Source organism: Gigantopelta aegis, chromosome 9 (genome assembly GCF_016097555.1).
Source record: "Gigantopelta aegis isolate Gae_Host chromosome 9, Gae_host_genome, whole genome shotgun sequence".
In the NCBI taxonomy this organism is placed as follows: Eukaryota; Metazoa; Mollusca; class Gastropoda; order Neomphalida; family Peltospiridae; genus Gigantopelta; species Gigantopelta aegis.
In genome coordinates this window covers 65941167-65967233 of record NC_054707.1, presented here as the reverse complement: position 1 = coordinate 65967233, position 26067 = coordinate 65941167, and the positions used below count along the sequence as shown (strand labels likewise).

Genomic DNA, 26067 nt, shown 5'->3' with positions numbered 1-26067 from the left:
TTTTCGTGCTGGGGTGTCGTTAAACATTCATTCATTCAAAATACAGATGCCTTTCTCTACCGTTACATTTTTTACACAATATAATTACTAGCGGAGCTCCATCCCAGAATGTAAGGTCACTGTACCGATCGGTCTCTCGATTCCTTTTTAAAATCAGACCCTGTACAGACAGCTCAAGTAGCTGAGGTCTTTGCCAAGGATACGTTTTGATGAAAATAAAACCAATTTTTAAATATGAATGTTGTATCTTATTTTATACATAAACTGCTCCGACACAGATTGGTATCCAAACTTGTTCTAAAGAACAATTCAACTGAAAAACAAAATCTTCAGTTTCACAGAACTGCGTAAGAGCATCTTAGTGAGAGGAATCAATTGGTCGTTTTGATATTATGTTGTTGTTGGGGGTTTTCGTTTCACTCTCCCTCACGCCATCTCACCCACCCTCTCCTGTGTCGACAATCATCAATGTTGGTGAGAGAATTATGTGGTCTCTTTCTCCCCCCTCCCCCTCTCCTACAGTCAAATCATCATTTGCTGCTCTCCCCCACCCCTCTCTCTCTCTTTCATTTGGTCTGTCCGTCTCTGCATCTCCCTTCCTCCCCGTTTCCCTCCCTCTCCCCAGCAGTAAATATAATAAATGGATGAAGACTAAACAGGAAGTTAAAATAAAACAACAAAACTGAGTGAGCTTGGTGCCTATTTTATTATTTAGTTATTATAATACAGACAGTTTCTAGTTGTTGCATATCAGTGGAGGTTTGACTCTCGTATCAGTAACTACACAGAAACAACACTCTATCATGCTATTCCATCAGACCTTCCAATACACTTACACAGGAAAATACAACAAAAAAACGTCTAGACTCAAGTCTGTGTCAATCAAAACAATAATGTGTCTTGTACTTAAGAGAATGTTATCTATTGGAAATCATTCGAGATGTTTTACCTATAGCAAAAATAAAGAACGTTATAAGTTTGTTCACATATGAATATAAATTTGGAGTTATTAAATCAAATTAATATATTAGTACCGAATACGCTTCAAATAATGAAGACAATCATAAAAGGGAAAATATTTAACTTAATTTCAGTTGCAATAACCTACTAAATATAAATTCTAGTTTGACCTGAAAAAGTAATCTTGTTTGATTTTTGATAAATACTAATGATTAAAAACAGTTGCTGCTTTTATTGTTTTTTTTGTGTTTTTTTACAAATGTGCATACGATTATAAAATATGTGTAAGAGCACCAAACAGTAATTTACAAATAAACATAAATGGACTTTGTCTAGACATCCTAAAAGACTGATGGAATGCACCAAAGAATAGGAACAGAAGTCAACAGTACTGTATAAAATACCAACCAATCACTGCTAAGATTGCATGTACGCCAACCAATCTCTGCTGACTGTACAACCCACAGTGCTAATCTACTTTGTATGCAAACCAATCAAACACGATCTGATTTTGCATTATAACCAATCACTGAAGAGATTTCCTTGTTAATATGTAAATTGAAAACACATTGAAGATTAAGGGAAGCAAAACAAGCTCTAAAATAAATATTGCATACACTACTACAGAAACGGAACAGTGCAACAAGTGGTTTTGGTTAATTGGGTCCAACATTGCACCACGAAATGTTCACATTCGTTCACTTAAATACAAAGCATGAACTCATATGAATAAGTATTGCACGATCCTAATATAGTTAATATTGGCCAATTTGACTAGCAAATTACATTTATCAGTTGTGTGTATGCATACCTGTGTTTGTGTGTGTATTCATATACGTGGGAGGGATGCATGTATGTGTATATATGTTTGTTTTATTAAATAACATGTAACATCTGTTCAGTATTAAACAGACTTTAAAACATTGACAAGTACACAGACATCCAAACGAATCAGTTTTGAACAACCTTTAGAATCAACTCATTTTAAACAAAATTTCATTAATAATTAAGTTAAACTGACAAACTGTATATCTGCGAAATATTTACGACATAACCTTCAATGTATTCAAAATCTGCATGAGGCAGAACAAAGGATGTTTTAACATTGCCTCAGGATCATTCACAAAGCCACGAGTTGATGACAGAATCAATATAAAAATCTCTCACTTCACATGACAATAATATGCCATTTTATTTCCATTAATTTAAATTTCATATGAATATAATACAGGAAATTTATAAATACTACAATCATTTGAGAAAAATACATTCTGTACTGTTATTATATTTTTACAGTCAGTTAATAAATAGTATAGTCATTTGAAACAGGTAATCAATGCACCATCATATTTGTAGTCAATTTATAAATACTATAGTCATTTGAGAGAAGTAATCAATGCACTGTCATATTTTACTGTCAATTTATAAATACTATATTCATTTGAAAGAAATAATCAAGTCATATTTTTATAGTCAATTTATAAATAGTATAGTCATTTGAGATAAGTAAGCAATACACTATCATTATAATTAAACTGTCAATTTATAAATACTATAGTCATTTGAGATAAGTAATCAATGCATGGTCATTATCTTTTTACTGTCATTATATTTTTAGTCAGTATACTAGTGTTAAATACAAATGATATGAGTATTACTTATCATACCTTTTATAGTCAAGTATCTACCAGTAAGTAATATTTTGAAACAATGCTATGACAAATTAAATGTTTTACCTACAATTAAGCATATTCAATGTTGCTGGCAGTTGCATCCAAAGATGTTATCTCAATGCATGTTAGAAACAAATTAATGAACTTTTTAAAAATTCAATTAAAAACATTTAAATTAATGTTTTCTCACATACATTGCAATACAATTCCATGTGTGCAACTATAAACCATGTTCTAACAAATGGAACTAAGCAAAACACTTTAACTGGCAGCTGAAGCTGTTGCCACTGCCATCGGAAAAGTAATACTTTACATTTCACCTTTTTTTACTTCATAAAGGCAAAACTATGATAATGATATATTAGTATGGCATTTTTGACATGGTTTATAGTGCCTCACATAGGTTATTCCTTATATTTAGATGCAATGGGTATTGTATTACACTTTACTAAAGAACAGCACACAGCCTCTGATATATCAGTTGTGGAACACTGGCTGAAACTAGAAATAATGTAATGGGATGAATGTAAAAGATGAAACTACAGACATTCTTAACCTCTTTAATTCATTCATTCATTTCAACTTATTTTCGTGTTTATATCCAAATGAGGTTCAAGCACGCTGTCCTGGGCACACAGCTCAGCTATCTGTGCCGTCTATCCAGGACAATGAGTTAGTGGTTAGTAAGAGAGAAGCTGATGTAGTTGTCTTACACCTACCCACTGAGTTGGGAGCCGATATCGGGATGCAAACCCAGTACCTACCAGACGTATGTTTGATGGCTTAACCACGACACCACCCAGGCCAGTGTCTTAACCTCTGACCAAATGCTCCAGAAATAACATTTTAAAATCCTGAAGTGATGTAAACACATCAGATAGTTTTCTGCATGTGATGTGCAAGAGAAATGCATTGCAACTGAAAACTTTAATCTAGTCCCATAGTTTAGAAAGATCTGCTATGGTATGAAAGAAGATGACTGACTGGTAAATATTTGGCTATGAAAGGTGTGTCAGTATAACATTGTAATGTTGACTGTTACTACTAAAACACATACAAAAGAGCATATAAAGCACTACTGGGCGATCTCTTCACACACCCATTGTTCCCTTTCTCTTAAATTATTCCTTTTGTAGAAGAGAGCTCAGACATTCTGAAATGTTTAAAATTATTAGGAAGCTGGCTTTTTTTAAGTCTTCTTGTAACCTGTTATATATTGCAATTGATTTCTTCGAAGATATTTGTAGAAAATTAAATCTTGTTGTGGCTGTCCAAATAGAATATTATACATTTGTCTTCAAGAAAGAATATCCTCACTACTCAAAATTAAGCATAACTTGTATTTTCCTTTGTTTTTAGAGGGTACTAAGCAGAATAATCAAGTTCATGAAACCAGCCTTGGTGAAGTGGTTAAGCCATCACAGTAAATTGCTGGTATGTACTGGGTTGAACCAGAGTTTCTGCTAGAGGGTACAGAGGGTAAAATTACATACCCTAAAATGTTGGAAATTAATGGATATTTTTTTTTTTTTTAAAGACAGATTATCGAAAGAGAACTCCTGTTCAAAACTTGTCAAGGTACATGAAATGCAGTGTATTTAAAGCCAATAAGCACCTAGTTGGGGCACTTATGGTCTCTTTTATTTCTATTACTTAACCTCAAACTATTTTTATTCAGACTTAGTGCATAGCTAGTCTCAATGGGAAGGTGTAAGGCAAAATACACCAAGTTTTACAAAGATCCTGAGTGGTTGACCCCAACTGAGGGAGGATAAGCGGGCGTGTTCAGGTTATACTCCCCCCTCCCCCCAACCAATTTGTCAAATAGTCTTTTGGATGCTTAAATAATCCTAATCAGCTGAAAGTGCAGTTCCATGGTTATATTAAAATTAACATTTCTCCTAATCTAAGAAAAAGGCTATTGGTAGGCTATAATAACTTGATAAAACAGATGATTTGCATTTGACTGATGTTAAAAAGCAAAAATAAAATAAAAAATTGTTATTAATTAATAAACATACTGGTATCACAGTTTGTATTTGTGTGTAATAACTTGGTAATACAGGTTTTTTAAGTTCACTAATATCAAGAAAAAGTTGTGTTTTTTCCCATTTAATGAACATATGTTAAGTTGTGTAATAAATTAAGCACTAGTCATTCTCACTCAGTCTGCACACCCACAGTGCAAACAAACAATTGACAGAAAATTGTTATTTCTAAAAAAAACATTAACGAAAAAAAAAATGTATAACCTGTGTAAGAACATAATGAGACAACACTGCGTAGCAAACCTTCGGAAAATAAAAACAGTTGAAAGAAACATGTCAACATTTTTTTTTCACACAAAAACAAAACAGATCATCGTTCCTTGTTAACAAGAAAGCATTAATGAAGTCTGGAATGATATGCTAATTAATATTGAACACATATTAATCAAAAATGACACCAACGAATCCTGCAAACTAAATAGCAATTAGGGGGACATCGCTCCAGTACAAAATATGATATGTCTTCTAGATCCCTACCAAACCATGCACGTAGTAACAGTAGTAGTAGTAGCAGTTCCGACTAGAATATGCATTCACTGAAGAGTTCACATAAAAGGGCAGACAACTCCAAGCCCACAATGTATTTCCTGGCTTCATGGTGCATACATACAAACAGCTGGTAAAACTTGTCCCAAGCTGCCTTGCAAGAAACGCTGCTGTAAAAATTGGTCACTGTCTTTCATCTGTGTTTTTAGGTAAGAATGTAACTTGATGAACTGTAAGTTGCACAGCCAGCTCAACTTGCATCTTGTCACAAAGAACACGTCTCTGATAAAAAAAACCCAGTTCAGTGTCGTTTGGAACTCTTCTCGAATAATATTGCCTCTAGAATCCTTCACAGGCTAACACGTTGCCATGACAACACATTAGAAAACATCCATGGTCAGGTTGGCTATATTTGCACACACACAACAATCTACACACTGGCAACAATATAATTTACACGGATCAAGTGAGAGAAATTGAATATGTATGTGTCAAGAATGACTTGACAAGTCCTTGTTATTTAAACAATGTAAAAAGTCTTCGCTTTCCATGACAAAAAAAAAAGGAAGTTTATTCTAACAAAATGTACAAATTTGTTTCACAAATGTGAAAGCACTTCATGGAAAAGCAAACACATTGTTTATTACAAACTGACCACAGTGATTATGAATGAATGACTAAGGAATGTGGTTTTATCTTGTTCAACTACACACAAAAACAGAACATGTATATAAATGCATTTTAAGACAACCAGACATTACATTTAGATAGTAGTATGAGACTAGTCCTGCTATATACACTGGCCTTGTCCAGGACTGCATGAAATAGTCATGTTTTCCTAACAACTTATCATCATGATAAATTCACAAAAATACTTATACAGATATGACTCGTCTTTCAAGAAGAACAAATTAATAAATAAAAATTGTCTTCTTCCAATGATTAAATTAAAATTGGAACAAGAGAAATTCATTATATTGCTGTATCAGACTATTTTTTAAATGGTAGAATAATATCTTGTGCTTTTTGTAAATTCAATATAAAAGATATCTAAAACCATCTTTAAAATATAAATACATTGTTTTAAAAGAAATCAATTTTGTATGAAATAAAGATAAAACGACCTGCTTTAGGATAACAATAATTAGATTTGTTTTTGTTTTGTTGTATTTTATAAAATATACTGTTGGTATGGTATAGAACATGTTATGCAAGGTGTAGGTCACCAAAATGTTTTAAAACATTCAGAGTTTCCCACACAAAAAAAATGAATAACAATTTTTAATAGAAATGACGTGTTCATGAAGTCCTAGGCTTGGCCAAACATTGTTTTAAAAAACCTGACAAAATGTCAGATCTGTCGATGAATATGTATATTTATTGCATGGGCTGGTGGGCATCTATCAGTCTGCCCTCACTGACTGCGAGCACAGTCAACGAACATGTCATGATCAATAAATAAATAAATAAATAAATAAATAATAAACAAACAACAATAAAACCCTATAAATTAAGCCGCCTTTTGGTTGCTTGCACCACAATTGTTCAGGAATGATTGTATTTTTTTTCAGTAAATGGTCTCAAACTTAAAATATAATAAAAATATAAATAATATGAGCAAACAGATCTCTTTGTATATGTCAATATATACACATTGGTCAGATCTGGAGTTTCTAAAGCTGAGAAAACAATGACATGTACTTTTTCAAGTAAACATAAGGAATGTTATAACATTATCAACAATTTGTTTTTTGAGCAAAAACAAATATAACTTTTGCTAAAGCAAATTCAGCGTTGGTTTCTTACTTCTGATGCCACTAAACAAACCTTTAAATTAAAAAATGTTAGTACACAAATAATATATTTGTAATTAAAAATTCAAAATTTGTCAAAACTGTCAGGGCTTTAGATCTCACAACAGGTTTTTTGTCTCAGGGGCGGATTATGGGAGGTTCCTCAGTTGCACAGAAACCTCCCTGGCTAAAAAAACTCCCCCCCCCCCCCCCATCCCTACCTAAAGTATAATCCGCCCCCGTGTCTGTTCTGAGAATTAAGAGGGTTTTTAGAGCAGTAATGGTATTAACAGCTGTTGAAGAGTTTTTGATATTCAGAAATGCAGTTATTGTAATGTAATTAAAGTTTAACATTCAATGATTTTGAGATGAAATGTTTTGAGGTCAGCATGTGTGTATTCAATTTGAACATGACTATTTTGGGCATACATGTTTTGAGTACAACATTTATCACCTCGACTTTGGTGCAATCTAAAGGCCTGACTATACAAACTGTAACAATACAAATTTTAAATATATTTTCCTGTTAACTTTTTACTTCTCAATTTTTAACGAAGTATGTTACTAGTAAGTGAAATTATAATCAGACTTGATTATCCTTCAAAAGAAGTTGATGAATCAAAGTGGTTGCATCCATTAAGTTATTGGTAGATGCAGCAATGGGAAATATTCAGGAATCTCAAGTGCAATATCTAAATTACCAAAACAAAATGTATAGCCACAGAATTTTACACAGTATTAGTTCATCTTATTGAAGTAATATTATGTAACATTTGATTATTATACTCATTTTGGTTTTCAAGATATTGCACTTCCAACCTTTGAACTTGAAACAAAAGATTTAATTCACCCAACCTGAGATATTTTAACAAAGCATTTATTTTGAAATTTAACTTCTTGGTTGAATTGGTCTGTTAAGTGGCCATCTTTGAATTGTTGATAATGTTGGATTAAAAAACAAAAACACAATCTGTAACATAAAATCTATCTGTATTGAATATATACTTGAAAGAGGATTTGTTCTGGAATGAAACTGTCTGTACGAATGATAGTCTGTAAAAAATACTTTGGAATAAAAACAGCATGCATGTTACATTCACTGCATCCAGACCACCAAAGCAAGCTTAACTTCTGTTGTTTTAATGCAAATTAAGTGTTTGCTTTTTGAAAATTGGTCTGCAATATGAGAAAAATATGGTTATTCAAAAAATAATAAATGGATTTTATTAGTTTGAAAAGAATACTTTCTACGAGAGTTTCTTTAAATGTAGGCTTGATAACAGAATAACTGAGTTTTGATATGAAAATGGACAATTATTTCATAAAATACAAATTAATTAATGGTTTTGAAGTAGATTTCAGCATTTCATTTGTACAAATTAAAAAAAATTATGTAAATTTCAGTATTTCATTTGTGAATTTTATTGTAATTTTCACAAAGTGATTTCCTTTTCAGCAAAAACTTAATCCACTTATAAAAAGTAATGCTTTTAACTACAGAATGGGTTTTTCTTTCTCCACTTCAGCTCACTTGAACATATAGTACATACCCACCCATGACAACCCTCTGTCTGTTTTCCCAGCATTGTTTCAAATCTTTCTTAAATATGAATACTAACGTTTACAATAAATTATTTACCATTTGACAATTGATGGCCCGTCAAGTCTTCAGCTATCTGTTCAAGTGATCCCCTTACACAAAAGCAGTGCTGTCACTCACCCATGACCCGACACTGGTGTTAACCTGTACATCTTTCTAAATATTACAACAAAATCCAGTTTAACCCGAGTGCTCATTACTACATTAAGGAAGCCATTATTAATGAGTAGCATCGGTCCAGTACACAAAAGCCTGATCTCGTTTTAGTGTGGGAGATCTTCTGTTTTAATACCACCATGTATGCTTCAGTGAGGCGGCCCTTGTATGCAGTGAATGCAATATGCATGAATGGGCGATGAGACACAACAATAAAACGTATAAAATATTGATACTTTTCCCCTGCCTTTCAGAGTGATTATTGCTGAACAGTTTACTAAAGATAACCACCAATATAAACACAGAGCAGTCTAAAGTCAGCCTTCCATATTTCAAAAAAAGAAGAAGTCTAAATGGTTTCTAAAATGTACCTGAATGTATTTAAATTTCGAGTTACTAAGGAACAGAATACAGACCCACTCCCATCCTGTTATGGAAGGTAGAGACTCAGTACTAAAATTAGATGTGATTGATCCACATTTGACTACAACTCCACAGAATTTACCCTCGCAACACCCACAACTACCCCCACCCTAACCGGATCTTAAAATTTACAAGTTCAATAGCACAAAATAACACATGGTATTTTAAGTAACTCAATTATTTGGAAAATAGTGCTTTTACTTGTTTTTACTAAAATTGCTCACAAAAGTGATTTTTTTTTTCCTTCTGCACATTAGTATGACCGGTACCTGCTGTACATGTGTAGTGAAAATAAAGCAAAAAGAACCAGTTGACAACATACAAGCTATAAACAGCTGCATTCTGCATGAGCTTGGTCCTGTGATGCTGTTTAAAACCTCACTGTTTGTATAAGAGGATGATATTACCCAGTTATCTCCCATTATTTAGTGGATACTGACAGAGCATAGAACACAGCCAATGTGTGGAAGCTGTCAATAATGCATGACAATGTCTTGTTCTAGACTAACTCATGTTCAACACCTAAAACAGTTTCACTTAAACAGGAACACAGAAGGCTATAGTGGTGGATTTCCCTTTAAATAATACACATTTTACATGTATACTGTGGTTCCTTTATAAAGACAAATTTGTTTCTAGGGAATCATTTGTATATATATTTTAAGTGTTAATCTTCAGTACCACTATCTTCAAACTATAGGTGGTTGTTTTAAATATTGAAACTCAATAATGAATACTAAAAATAAAGCTTTAGTCTGCCAAATTACAGATATATTAACTCCCCTGTTCCATTACACTTTTTATAGTTATACCTTCTTTATTAATCTAAAAATGTAATTCAGGAAAATACATTTTATTTAGATGAAAAATAATCTGCTTTTAGAAAAAAATATGTTTATATAAACCTTCAATACTACAGTAATTAGGTCATGGTTACCTTAGAACTGAAGGCAGGTGAATTTAAACTGTATAGAGGTAAAATAAGAAATCCGTTTCTATAGAAACAAATCTAATGGAATGGAATGGCTGCTGTATTTAAACATACACAATCAAAGATATATCAACTGTGGATGAAAAACAATTGTAAACTATTAACAAGAATTCACTGAGCAGGTCCTAAATACTGCAAACTGGAACACAAATTTTTCAATAATCAACAAAATTAACCACAAAAATAATAATTTAATAAAAACAATTAATGTATGACAACATCTACGCTATAAATGTGGAAAATATTGCACGTTATATCAAGTCCTGTACTTCCGTTGCATTTCACAAAAGTACATGATTAATACGTCTCACATAAACATGAATCCTCTGGCACAACAAAAAACATATGAAATGACGTATGGAATGACTAGGAGAATCGATTCATAATGGTAAATGCAACAAACTGATTTTTATAAATAAATGGATGAATGGATGATATGTGGAGGGGGAGGGGGGATATATGTGTGGTAAAGGTTATGTAAAAAAAATGTTACAACTAAATTTAATAGCAACACTGAAACAATGATCAAAGAACAAATAGCAAAAGCTTAAAAACAAAACAAAAATAAGCACAACCTGGATTTTCTATGGCAACTGAGTGAATATAACTTAAACAGTGGGCTAGTTTCTCAAACTTCAAAAGAACTGTAAAATTAATACACGGAATCTAAGATTCGTTAATTATAATACTCTGTTCAGGCGACATAAAGAGTAAAAAACAGATGACACGTTAGAGTTTGAGCCCAGTTATACACGAAACATACCCGTTCTCACACAGGAAGAATAAATTAAAATAAAATTTAAACAAAATCAACAAACAAAAGTATGGAATGCAGAAAAAACACAACAAAAAAAAACTAAAATTGAGAAGAAAAAAAAAGAATACAGATATGAACATAACAAAAATGCTTCGTCTCGGATTGCATTGGTGAGGATGAAACATGATCAACGAGGGGCACAGAACTCTCATTGTTCTCTGTGGGTAACTCTTCTTTGTCAAGAGTCTGTTAAAAAAGAAGATGGGAGGTGGAGGAGATCCTGGTAAATGGAAATGAGGTTAACTTTTCGTACACGAGCTTGCACTTTCCCGGTTATTATTTCCGTTGTCATCCTGCCACTTGTCTAAGGACCTGCGACGGGCATTCATGAAGAAGTTGGCCACCGTGCTCACCTCAAGTCCTAGCTGCTGCGCTATTGTGGCTTGCATCTCCTTCGACGGACGTTTTGTTTCTTTGAATATTGCATGCAGGGTGCGCCGCTGGATGTCTGTGAACACAAGACGCGGTTTCTTCGGGGCACGGGATTCCTCATGTTGTTTCTCCGCCTCTGGTTCTTTTCTTTTACAAACTGCAAACAAATTTTGATTTGTTGAAATATAAATCCACAAATATTAAACATAAAAACTTAAATGAATAGTTGAAAATTAAATCTAGGATAAAAATATGACTAAATAGTTGAAATTTAAATCCACTAAAGTAAATGTAAAAACTTGACTGAATAGTAAAAAAAAAAAAAAATCAACAAGAGTAAACATAAAAACACGACTCAATAGTCAAAGTTTAAATCTATAAAAGTGAACACAAAAACTTGACTTAATTGTTGAAATTTAAGTCAACAAGAGTGAACTTAAACCACCACTGAATAGTAAAAATTTAAATCTACAAGAATAAACATAAAAACTCAACTTAATTGTTAAAATGTAAGTCAACAAGAGTAAACATAAAAACTTGACTGCATACTCAAAATTTAAGTCAACAAGAGTCAACATCAAAACACAATTGAATAGTTAAAATTTTAATCAATGAAATTAAATATCAAAATTAAAATTGTCACACTATATAAACTTAGTTTTGAGTATGCAACAAACATTATTCTGTGACTGGGTTGGACAAATAGGTTTGTGTTTGTGTTTATGTTGAACTCGCGCACAACATTATTACCAATATGGTTTAGTTTGTTTCCAAATATGTTACAAACGTATGTCTTTTTTCATACAAAAAGAATCATAAAAAATACTATTTATTATATTAGCTTAAGATAGTTTTTCACTTAGGGGAATAAAAGCTTAAAGATGGGTATCTTTTTAAGGGAAATATAAACAGTCTGAATTTAAATAACACAAACATTATTACTTCATAACTGATTAAGATCATGCCTAACTAAGACAGTGAAACATTTTACCTTTTTACAAGATAATGCTTTCATTCAAGGAATGTAAAATCAACAATTTGCTATTCTTATTTACAGTAAAGCTAAACCCACATGTGAGTCCCATTTGTAACCTATATGCATACTACAAACTCCAATATACGACTACAAAAGGTAAAACAATATCCATATATAGCACATTAAGTTGTATTTATAGACAAGTCATTTCAAAATCAAAATAAAAGGCACTAATATGAACACAATTCTCTCTCTCTCTCTCTCTCTCTCTCTCTCTCTCTCTCTCTCTCTCTCTCTCTCTCTCTCTCTCTCTCTCTCTCTCTCTCTCTCTCTCTCTCTCTCTCTCTCTCTCTCTCTCTGTCTGTGTCTGTCTCTGTCTCTGTCTCTGTCTCTCTCTCTTTCTTTCTCTCTCTGTCTGTCTCTGCCTGTCTGCCTGTCTGCCTGTCTCTGCCTGTCTGTCTGTCTCTGTCTGTCTGTCTGTCTCTCTCCACAGACAGGTATGTGAATTATATCAATTGTTTCAAAAGACAGAAACATCTAATAAAAAGTCTATTATAATGGTTGCCACTGGCATGTTGTAAAATATTATATGTATATATGTAGCACACACATTAATAACATCTTAATAATCTTAGATTTGAAAAACACCAACACTTACAAGTACATTATATAACAACTATTTCTAATACTAGATAATTTTATTTTAATGTGCCCCAAAAACAAACAATTTATATATTTCTACTAGACCAGTATACTTTGACTGCAATTTTCAGCAATGTTAAAAACAATTCATCACTTTCTAAAAAAAAAAATCAAAAATCAATACCGAAAACTAAGAAATCGGACTATTAGTTTACACTCTGTCATGAAGCTGCAACCATGAATTGTATGATGTATCATGATCTATTGTGGACAAAAACACATCAAGACTATAATATTTAATCAGCCTTGCTTTTCAGTTTGGTTTTAAATGTACAAGCTTATTTCATTTACACAGTTTGACAGCTTTCCATAATCAAAGACGTACCTAGCCTAAAATAACTAGTAGGGAGGTGAGGGAGGGTGGGGTGTGGTGGTCAGTTAAAAATATTTTTAAAATAAGAATAAGGGTTTAGTAATATAGCGATTTTGCTAGCAAAAAAAAAAGGGTTATATTATTTTTTTTAATTACCATACTCCACCCACTAGACAATTGCATTCAAACTAACCATATATTTCCCATTCTAGCCAGTGTACCATGACTGTGTATATCAAAAGGCTGTGGTATATGCTATCCTGTCTGTGGGATGATGCATATAAAAGATCCTTTGCTACTAATGGAGAAATGTAGTGGGTTTCGTCTGATGATTACCAAATGGTTGACATCCAATAGCCAATGATTAAAAAAATCACTGTGCTCTAGTGGTGTCATTAAACAAAACAAACTTTAACTTTACAAACTAACCATAGGCCAAACTGGACTCGTTTAAAGTCATCTTCTCAACATCAAGGGCTCGCGTTACAATGGAACTCTCACTGAAGCTCCCCACTGAAATAGAAATAATATTTATGGTAGCTTCTCCATTTGACTACCAACACATCTCTCTTAATGGTTGTAGCTACCAAGAGACAACTCCACATGACTGCAGATACTGTACATATCTTCATATCACTGCAGCTACCAACAAATCTTTCCATATACATAAAACAAATACATGTATCTACATCTGACTAACTACCAACAAACCTCTTCATTTGACTGTATATACTAACAAATATCTGTCTAACAGTAGCTACTAATAAATATCTTTATCCGAATAAAGTTAAGACAAATATCCATTTGAGAGCTACCAACAAATACCTCCATCTGTTGCAACTAAAAATATTTCCATTCAACTGCAGCCATCACCAAACAACTCCATCTCACTGTGCTACCACTAAAAATGTCCAACAAATAACTCCATCTGTAGCTACCAACAAATAACTGACTGCATCTACATTTGTACATGTACTAACAAATTATCATCTAATAGCTATCAACAAATATATCCATCTGACTGCAGCTACCAACAAATATGGATCTAATAGCTACCAACAAATATATCCATCTGACTGCAGATAATCAACAGATATATCCATCTAACTGCAGCTACCAACAAATATATCCATATGACTGCAGCTACCAACAAATATATCCATCTGACTGCAGATAACAACAAATATATCCATCTGACTGAAGTTATCAAGAAATATATCCAAGTACAACAACAACTACTAACAGTATCTTTTATCTAATTATAGCTACCAATAAATATCTGCTGAGTATATCTTACACTTGTTTTACTTAAAGGTAGCTACTAACACATTTTTTAAACTGACAACGTAACTGACAAATCTATAATCTGACTTCAACTACAAAGAAATCTGACAAGATGCCTAGGTATACATTTGTATTTTCAAAACTGCAGCTATCATCATTTGACAATCTAAGAACAAATATAAATATTCAGTTGCTGCTGCACTTCATCTTAACTGCTGCTACCAACAGGTCTTGCTATCCAATAGCTACAAACAGGTTTTTCTACCCAACAGCTACCAACAGGTCTTGCTATCCAACAGCTATCAACAGGTCTTGCTATCCAACAGCTACCAACAGGTCTTGCTATCCAACACTACCAACAGGTCTTGCTATCCAACACTACCAACAGGTCTTGCTATCCAACAGCTACCAACATATTCTGTTAATAGCAACCAAAAAACCTTTACTTTTGACTGCAGCTACCAACAAACCCTTCAATCAACAGCTACAAATAGAGATCTATATTTGACTGCAGCTACCAAAAAACATTTGACCGCTGCCAACAAATATCATTAACTGACAGATACTAATTTCCAAGTCTGCTGCTGCAAAATATGTGAATACCATCTCACCAAGACATGAGAGATCGCATATGCCCATTTGACATTGGGAAGATGGTTTAAACTAGTGTTGGATATCAAATTTATAAACAATTATTTATATAAGTAACTAAATATGTCAATGATATTCATGCTTGTAAGTACATATATTTGCAAACAAAACAAAAAATAACATGTTAGTTGTTGGAATTTTGTTAGAAAGTTGTTTATTTAATTTTTACAATATCTAGTAACTTTTAATTTTTTTTTAATTTGTTATATTTTTTAGCAAAAAAAAGCGACATTTTCAAGCCACATATTGTTTAATCATGTATCCTAAATTATCGAAAACTGTCAACCGAAGAGAATTGTCTCATTTAGCTTCCGTATAATTACAACAAAAACTACATAAGCACGATCTTTGATGTCATATTTGGTTTACAAAAGAAGACTTGATCAACCAGTTAAAAAAACAAATTGCAGCGATAAAATTATTTTACATGTTTTGATGTTTTTTCACTATGATGCCATGTCAAGAGGCTATCAAAAATAGACATCTAAAATAAGAAACTAAGTGTCATATGATAGTGTGTTAAAAATGACTGTATAACGTGATGGTTTATATTTAGTTTGTACTCGGCAAAAACATTGGGGGGGGGGGGGGGCTGATGACATATTTTCCAGGTCTATGCACCCTTGGCTGTCACCTGGGATGGTTTTCATTGGTGGTTGCAAATTAACAACATGACATGATAAATTGACATCTAAAAAATAATTAAAGGGTCTATCCTGAGTTTTCGGCAATTTTTCAGTTGATGTTTATCAACAGACTTTTTAACATCTGTAATTACATATTAAATATATTTTTCTAAATAAAATATTAAAGGTTGTTTATTAAACATTAAACATGTTTCTTATCATTCTAGTATTCACACTAGGTCAAACTTCATTTTTTGTCCTAATATATAGTTTTTCATACATGTGAAATTATTGGGATACCAAATCCAGTTTGGGTTACTTACAAATATTAGGATGATCAGAAACACCTTTAATATGTAGACCCTGATGGTCTAAACCTGAAAATATATTTAATATGTGACAGTAGTTGTTATAAAATGTTATTAGTCGAAAACATCTTACAATGCAGCAAACTCAGGATAGTCCCTTTAAAAAACAGGGTTGTACATACCATGGCCTTTGATATACCAGTTGTGGTGCACAGGCTGGAACGAGAAATAGTCCAATGGGCCCACCGACAGGGATCGATCCCAGACTGAGCGTGCATCAAGCGAGTGCTTTACCACTGGGCTACGTCTCACACTGATGTATCAGAGGACTATAATGAGCATGTGTAATGGGGGTTTTATAATTAAAGGGATGATGCAATAGGTCAAGGGGGATGAGACATAGCCTAGTGGCAAAGCTCTCACTTGATGCGCAGTCAGTTTGGGATCGATCCCAGTCAGTGGGCCCATTCGGCTATTTCTCGCTCCAGCCAGTGCACCACGACTGGTATATCAAAGGTCGTGGTATGTACTACCCTATCTGTGGGATGGTGCATATAAAAGAACCCTTGCTGCTAATTGAAAAGAGTAGCCCATGAAGTGGTGACAGCGGGTTTCCTCTCTCAATATCTGTGTGGTCCTAAACCATATGTTTGACGCCATATAACTGTACATAAAATGGGTTGAGTGCGTCGTTAAATAAAACATTTCTTTCAATAGGTCAAGGATACCAAGTGTTGAAGCCATAAAAAGGTATGATGAACATAAGCTTGACAGTCTGTAATCCACATAGACAGGGGGGAGGAGAGGGGGGCTGGATTTAGCTCAGTGGGCCGAGTGCTCGCTTGAGATGCTTGTGTCACAGGATCGAACCACCTCGGTAGATCCATTCAACTGATTGGGGTTTTTTTTGTTCCAACCAGTACACCACAACTGGACAAAGGCCATGGTATGCGCTTTCCTGTCTTTGGGGAAAGTGCATATAAAAGATCCCTTGCTGCATTAGGAAAAATGTAGTTGGTTTCCTCTGATGACTATGAATCAGAATTACCAAATGTTTGACAACCAATAGCCGCTGATTAATTAATCAATGTGCTCCAGTGGTGTCGTTAAACAAAACAAACTTTCCATATAGACATGTTTATAACAACTTACTTGTTTTCCCAAACAATTTTATTATATTTTGCTTTAACAAAACAGGCTATTTAACATAATTTGTTTTTAAATTGTCAAAAACAAACAAAAAAAGTAAAGTTTGTTTTATTTAACGACGACACTAGAGCACATCGATTTTTTATCTTATCATCGGCTATTGGACGTCAAACATATGGTCATTCTGACACTGGGTTTTTTTTTTAGAGGAAACCCGCTGTCGCCACATAGGCTACTCTTTTATGACAGGCAGCAAGGGATCTTTTATTTGCGCTTCCCACAGGCAGGATAGCACAAACCATGGCCTTTGTTGAACCAGTTATGGATCACTGGTCAGTGTAAGTGGTTTACACCTACCCATTGAGCCTTGCGGAGCACTCACTCAGGGTTTGGAGTCGGTATCTGGATTAAAAATCACATGCCTCGACTGGGATCCAAACCCAGTACCTACCAGCCTGTAGACCGATGGCCTAACCACGACGCCACCGAGGCCGGTCAACAACAAACAAGTTAGTGAATAGATTGTTTAAGTGTAAAAAAAAAAAACATCAGCTGTTGCATAAAACCTGACAGGTTAGGCACAAATCTAACAGTAAGTCATGTAGCCAGTACATTTTAACACCAAATACACATCACAAAAAGCAAGCATTACAAATTAAAGGACACAGGTGTCAAATATTGATTTATGCTGCTAAAAAGCTGTACTGAATGTGCAACTAAAAAATTACTCTCAAAAACGTTTAACAAAACACTTGTAAATAAAAACAAGCAATATTTATATATAGTAATTAAAAAAAAAGAGATAAAGTATGAAAAGTGCAGCATGCATTAGAATAAGCTAAGATAAAATGATGTGGGAGTGTAGCTATCAAATGGAAGAGCAGCTGCTCTGATTACCTCCTTCTTGTTCCTGTATCCACTCACCTTGCTGGAACCGTGTCGGGGTAGGGGTGCTGGGGTACGACGGATACGCCTGTGGGGCGGAGCCTGTCAAATAAACGAGCAGCAGTTTTTCAGATAGGTACACTCCCAAGCCAAAAGGTTCAGGCAAAGCAAAATATTAGACAAATCCAGCTGGGTACTGGACATGCAAAAATCACAAGCATAAAACATATCAATAATTAAAGCCATTCTTAGAAAAAGACATAAATATATTTGCTGTAAAACAGACAACCAGATGTGACCATTGGCTTGATATATATTTTAATTATTAATTTTTGTATTATTACTAATTAATTAATTTTTATTTATTTTTGGGGGTCTATTAAAAAATTACACACACATATATATTAATTATTAGAAACAGAAACATGAATATATGCAATTTTCAAGAGATGGTTGGTTTACAGCAAAGACATTTTAAAAAACCAAAACATTTGTCTAACATAACTACAGCATTAAAAAAAAAAAAAAAAAAAATTCCATCACTCACATTTTAAAGGTCCCATCTAATAAAATGCTACTATTTAAATGAAGCTAATAACTGTGAGCAAATATTAAACTACTTTTTGTTTGTCTGTATACTTTGTCATCCCTTTTGATCCAAATTTTATTAAGTTTTTGCTAGAAGTATTTATAATAAAATCTAGTTTAAAAATTGTGATTTGCATATTTAAAAAAAAGAAAGAAAAAAAGGACGGTAAAAACATTTTGCAGCAGTTGTAAATTTTGCCAGCTGAAGACTATTTTATACTGTTTAGTTATGTTTGCCAATGTGATATTGACAAACATGACAATTATTTTTAACATCTGTAAAAAAAATACTAAAATTACACCTGGACAAAAACACACAAATCTATTTTCGTTCTACATGTACTTTTAGGAACAAAAAAATATTTTACAAAACCAGAAAAAAAAAAAACCATACAGTCTCTGTGCTGTTATGCTGACTGATAAATTAAACTAACATCACATTAACAATAAATCCATTACATTCAATCACACATGATTTTAAAAAGCTGTTCTATTCAAAGAAGTGGCTCTTCCATACAAGTCAATTTTTACCATTCATGGTTTAACAAAATTGTAAGACGTTCTTTTTAGACAGATACGACTGGTATATCAAATGCTGTGGTATGTGCTATCCTGTCTGTGGGATGGTGCATATAAAAGTTCCCTTGCTACTAATGGAAAAATGCAGCAGGTTTTCCTCTCTAAGACTATATGTCAAAATGACCAAATGTTTGACATCCAATAGTCGATGATTAATAAATCAATGTGTTCTAGTGGTGTTAAACAAAGCAAACTTTTTTCCTTTCTTTTTTTTTTGGGGGGAAGGGGTGGGTGGGTGAGGGCAGGCAGCTGTTTCATAAAAGTGGCCATTGAAGCATACAATATTATACACGTAACAATTTTTTTACATTTTAATGTTACCCATGTTTTAAATTTTATCTGCATTTTACATGTAAACTACTTTCAATATTAAAATGTAAAATGTCTGTCCATCAGAGTTTCAATTACAAAAGATCATATACAAGCAAAATTTCTCATAAAAGTCTTAGAACTTAATTAAAATCTTAAAAGACATTCTCTGAATCACTGGGGTTTCTACAAAAATAGTGTATGGTATTATAAAGTAATATTTCAAAGATGTAAAAAAAAAGAAAAAAAAAGAATGAAAAAAAAAGAATAAATGTTATAGATTCTGTTGTATTAATAAATATATAAATACTTATATGTTACAACAAAAGTACATGTAGCACCACAGATAAATTATTTAACACATTTATACAATTACTATTACTGGTAGACCCTTCCTAATATAAACCAAATATGTAATGTTTTTTACCCTTAAAGAATAGGGTAGATATGAAATAATATTAAACTATAATAAAATATAAATAAATCTCAATATCCTTGTTAATTTCAGGAATACCAAGTGTTACAAGTTTAAAAGTTTCAATCTTGCTGTACTGTATCTGTCATATTTTTCAATGCTTTGTAATAAAGAAAAGGAACATCTGCTAAACAACACCCCAGCACATTTTATTTAGACTATAGATATTTTGTGCTTAACAAATGATTATTTGAGAGAGAGAGAGAGAGAGAGAGAGAGAGAGAGAGAGAGAGAGAGAGAGAGAGAGAGAGAGAGAGAGAGAGAGAGACACACACACACAGACAGACAGACAGAGAGAGAGAGAGAGAGAATTAGTTGAAAGAAACTTGTTACCCCCACATGAGTTACTCCCCACATGAGTTACTCCTATCAATAGAGCAGAGCCTTGCCCAAGGAATCATTTATATGCACTTTCTCACAGCCAGTACAGTGCATACCATGGCCTTTGGGGTACGTACTAGCTGTTGGACAGTGATTTGGATGGACAAAAAAAAAATACAATTCACCTAAGATAAGCATGCCCTGCAATTAAGCTATATGCCATCCCACAGAACAAAGAATGAGCAATTTTAACATCCGTACACAAGTAAAACAGAAGGCTTATGATTTGAAAGTCTGATAAAGCTCTAACTGTAAACAGTGCACTAGACAACAGTTGAACCTGTCCATATCAAGTACTTTAAGGTGACAAATAACGTGCTGGAATTGACACACTGCAAAAAGCAGTGTTATCATGTTCATGCCAAGTTGACCCAGTTTTATATGGTCACACAAACTGGAATAGCAAAAAGAATTACAGTGAAACCCCTCTAAACTGGACACTCTTGGGACCATGTAAAATGTCCGGTTTTAACAGGTATCCAGTTTAGAGAGGTTATGTTGTTTATGGATTTTAAAAAAAAAGGACCATTGAAAATGTCCGGTTTTGAGGGAATTCGGGTTTACAGAGGGTCTGGTTTTTGAGAGGTTTTACTGTATATGGTAATATGCAAAAGCAAGATTGGTAAGGAGTAAAGTCAGTGGGCAGTAGAGAGGGGAGGCGTCATTTAAAAAAATATTAAGACAGTAATATAAGAACATTTACATCAAAAAGGACATGGGTTTTTTTTTTTTGCGGGTTTTGGTTTGTTTGGATTTTTTTTTTTTTTTGGGGGGGGGTGTTTTTTGTTTTGTTTTGGGGGGGGGGTATTTGGAGGACTGCCATCCCATACATATGTGGATGGTACAGCCCAAATTCTAAACTGTAAATATATAAATAAAACATTTACAAAATGTCACAGTAACACAGTATTAAATTAATTAGTTGAAATGCCATCCAAACCTTGGAGAATACAAAGAATTTTTTTTATCTCTTAAAAAGTTTAATATCAAATTGATAAAATCCAATTATGGTTAATTGTCTTGACAAGCTATAATGTTAAAGCTAAATTCTTTCAACACATTCCTGTCAATGTCTCTACAATGAAACAAAAACGAAACAAAAAACCCATGTCTGACTACTTTGGAATTAGGTTATTGAACCCTAAAACCGGTAGTGTTTCCATTTACTTTACCCTACTATGTGGGATGAAAATGGAAGGGGTGGGGAGGCAGGGCAAGCAGGCAAGTAAACAATTTTATTATTACATAAGACAACTGCAGAAAGTTCAAAGACTTTCCAACATATTTCCTCGATAAGCAGTATGCAGGGTGTGGCTTAGTAGCACTTTCCCTAGGTGCGATGAATTGTAGCTATAATCACCCTTGATGGACTCAAATGTCATATACTGTCTGTCTATCGGCCTCGATGGTGTCGTGGTTAGGCCATCGGACATAAGGTTGGTAGGTACAGGGTTCACAGCCCGGTATCGGCGCCCACCCAGAGCAAGTTTTAACAACTAACTAACCACTAAAAACTAACAACTAACCCACTGTCCTGGACAGACAGCCCAGATAGCTAAGGTATGCGCCCAGGACATCGTGCTTGAATCTTAATTGGATATAAGCACGAAATTAAGTTGAAATAAAATGAAACTGTCTGGCTGTGACTTAAGTCTCAGTCTGTCCGAGTCTCCCCCACCCCCTCATATCTCTCCATCCATCCATCCAAAACAAGATAATGCTTTCATTCCAGGAATGTTAATCAACAATTTGCTATTCTTATTTACAGTAAAGCTAAACCCACATGTAAGTAACCTATATGCATACCACAAACTCCAATATATGACTACAAACGGTAAAAACTATCCATATATAACAGATTAAATTGCATTTATAGACAAACAAGTCATCTCGCTTTCTCTCTCTCTGTGTGTCGTTAAATAAAACATTTTTTTTTTTTTTTCTTTTTTTTTCTTTTTTTCTCTCTCATATATCGCAGGACTGAACCACCTCGGTGGATCCATTCAGCTGATTGTTTTTTTCTCGTTCCAACCAGTGCACCACAACTGGTCAAAGGCTGTGGTATGTGCTATCCTGTCTGTGGGAAAGTGCATATAAAAGATCCCTTGCTGCATTAGGAAAATTTGTAGTGGGTTTCCTCTGTTGACTACGAGTCAGAACTACCAAATGTTTGACAGCCAATAACCAGTTATTAGTTAATCAATGTGCTCCAGTGGTTGTTAAACGCAACAAACCTTTTTCTCCCACATGATCAGATGAAAACAATGTTGATATAATGTAAACAATGCTATTTTGAACAAGTGTAAAACTATAATCACTCGATGACAAAGAGATTTAAACATGTCATGGCTGCTTTGTGTGGAATTTGAACTCACAACCATAGGTGTGTTGAACCCACAGCATTAACACAACCTGCAGTTGCTTTGCGAAGCATGGCATCTTTGTTATCTTCATAATTAGCTAATTAATTTGTGTTGTTAAAAAATATATAACATTGATGGAAGAATGCATCAAATAAACAATAAGATTAATTTAATAAAAAGTCAGCTTTTTAAAGGAAACACTCATCTGTGTAAAACAAAAAACAATACAATGTATTCACTACACAGGTTGTTGTTAAACAGGGTATTTATTACACAGGTAATTCATATATAGGGTATATTTAACACAGGTGGTTGCTTTACAGGATATCCTTTCGATAATTGCTTGTTGTTCAAGATGCCCTTTATAGATATATTAGATTTGGCTGATAATATCAAATGTTCTTTACTATAAATTATGTATACATTTCTATGTAAAAGATTAGCCAATTTAAAAAAAAAAAAATCAAATTTAGTTTCTTAATCACAAATGTTCTGCAATTAAAAGAACTACATTCAAGTAATAATATTCTTTAATTAAAAAAAATGTTTTTTTTACATTGTGGTAGAATTAAAAGAAGAAGCCATCCTACTTTTAAGTAGAGTAAACCTGATGAATGTGACTATGTTTTTCGCCCTGAATAACGGGAGACAAAACCGGGTTTGAATGGTTGTGTTAGTACAAGCCCATTAATGAACAGGGTTCCTTTGGTGCTCACACCCAGCTGTCAAAACCTGAATACACGGTCGCCATGGCAACTCGCTTCTCAAAGAAGCTCTGTAGCAAGCAAGATGGCCGTGCTCAGAGATGGAACAATAAAGGAAGCCTTTGAAGAAGAGAAAATTGGCTTTTTATACAAAGTGGATGACTATGTGCTGCCTAGATGGCATAGGCTGGAAATTAATCATACAAGTATGTTCTGAATAACGGCCATTTGATGAGTGAAAAAAAAATACAATAACAAAATGGAACATAAATTGATAGTACAGATAAAGACGCACATTATACCAATAAAAGCAATAAACCTTTGCTAATATTGTTCAATTGTTGCCAGTTTTAATATTTAAAAAACTATGATTTAAAACATATAAAAACAGATATTTTCTAAAGGTTAAGCAGAGAAAAAATAATTAGATTTTTAAAAAACTAAATTAAAAAATTTTTTTTTACTTTACAGTGGGATGTTACTTCTTTTAGTTTCTTTTCTTTGTTAGCAATTTACAAATATTTAATGTATAAATTATATTTCTGTCAACTGGTTTATAAATATTTGTACATGTATTTGGAAAAATGTTGAAAGACACCTTCATATAGGCTTCTACTTGTGACATTATAAAAAAGAATTGTTTAAATACTTTTTGTCATGAATGTGTTACAAAAATATTTTTCCTTTAAACAAGTAGAAATAATGTTAAAACTAAAAACAAGAATAACAAGCTGGACATTAATCAAATCAGAATTAACTGCCCTTGAATTCAAGGGCATAGGGGTTTTTTTTTTTTTTTTTGCTATCCCTAAGGTAGGTATACCAAAGTAAAAGTTTGTTTTGTTTATCGCCACAACTAGAGCACATTGATAAATTAATCATCCGCTATTGGATGTCATTTTATGTACTTTTCCAAAAACAGGACAGCACATACTATAGTTTTTGTTACGCCAGTCATGGGACACTAGTTGGGATGGGAAGAAAAACAATCAGAGAATAGGTACAGCTAGGGAATTTGACCTAAGCACTTCAGGTGAGTGTTCCAGTGACTGAGCCAAATCCCACCATTAACTGGGAGAGTACACATAAAAAAATCCCTTAGTGCCGTATGGTATGAATACTCTGTCACAATAGTGGGTTTCCTCTTTTCTTTGACCAGACATCAAAATAACTTTAACTTAATACACCAAATAGCTATAATTTAAAATGTGCTGAGGTGTCGCGAACATATATTCCTTAACAGCACAGTTTCAATAATATTAAATTAAGCTGTGTAAATATTTCATCCCAATTTGATGACAGTATTAAAATTATTGTGGAACAAGATGTAAAACATGAAAAAAATATCTCTCTTTCCCTTTTGGGTATATTATAAATGTTAATTAATTAATAGAAGTGATTTCTTACATTGCAAATCCTCTCTACCATCTAAATTGTCTATACAGTCAAATGATCTCAACAGAATGAGTCTGTAGACTTCTTCTTTTTTTTCCTTCTTTTTTTAAACTTCAGCATTACCGGCTTTCTGTCAGAAAATAATTTGAGTGCCCCTACTAGGTGGTTATAGGTTTGAACCTTTTTTAAATGGACACTGCATTTTAAGTACTTTGACCAATATTAAACAGTGCTTCTCTTACTATACCTTTCTAAAAAAAATATATTATAAAAATGTTTTCATCAATTTCCTAGATTTTAGGGTACGTAATTTTACCCTTTGTACCCTCTGGCAGAAACCCTGCATTATCATATCCAAATTTGCTTTAGCTTATTATGATAATAAGTCACAGCACAGTTATAAACATGATATTATATTTCATAGACGTTGCAGTCAAAGCCATACTGCAAACCTCGAAAAATGGTCCAAAAAAACTTGATGCCATTTCCAACTTTATCACATCCATTAAAGACGGTGCACAAATAATGGACATCTGTTGGGAAAACTACAAAAACATTATTAAAACCCTTCAAAGAGAAAGCCACCTGTAACATTATCTCATTTTTGTCTGATGTAGTAACAATTTTCATCCATTTACATGTGTTTGTGGGTCTACGCCAGACTGAATATTTTGCAGACTTACCATGTATCTGCTAGGTGAAATGAAATGGGCCCCATTGTTTGTTTCTCTCACGAGTGTGACCCTAATGGGAGAAAATATGAGAACACCCCATTACATGCCCTGCATGGAAGATTTGGCATTGGTTACAAAATTTGGAAAACAAACAACGCTTTGTATCCCATGATGATCTGGCTGTTCCCAACTCAGAATGTCAAGCAGTATATCACATCGGCACAAAAATAGAAAATTACTTCAATATTTCCCATAGGCCAATGAATTGAAGAATGCATATGAAAAAATGAATTGAAGAATGCATATTGAGATGGCTTGCCATAGTTTAAAAAAAATATATGGACAATCATTTCAGTCGATTATCATTTTAACACACTGCAAACTTG

The 26067-nt window shown here is 33.4% G+C and overlaps 1 protein-coding gene across 8 annotated transcripts in view; it reads right to left on the bottom strand.

Moving 5' to 3' along the window:
* Nucleotides 1-687: 687 nt before the first annotated feature.
* The window catches only part of LOC121381332 (hepatocyte nuclear factor 6-like), a 69233-nt gene continuing 43853 nt past the window's right edge, over nt 688-26067 (bottom strand). For 2 of the 8 annotated variants that reach the window (XM_041510594.1, XM_041510598.1), the window contains 4 exons: nt 18226-18315; nt 16195-16248; nt 13740-13823; nt 688-11476 (listed from right to left, as the gene is read on the bottom strand). In XM_041510594.1, coding sequence (XP_041366528.1) covers nt 11187-11476; nt 13740-13823; nt 16195-16248; nt 18226-18315 — 518 coding nt within the window. In that variant the 3' untranslated portion in view covers nt 688-11186. The remainder of the gene's footprint in view (nt 11477-13739; nt 13824-16194; nt 16249-18225; nt 18316-26067) is intronic. The other 6 variants (XM_041510596.1, XM_041510600.1, XM_041510595.1 and 3 more) reach the window with 5 other exon arrangements.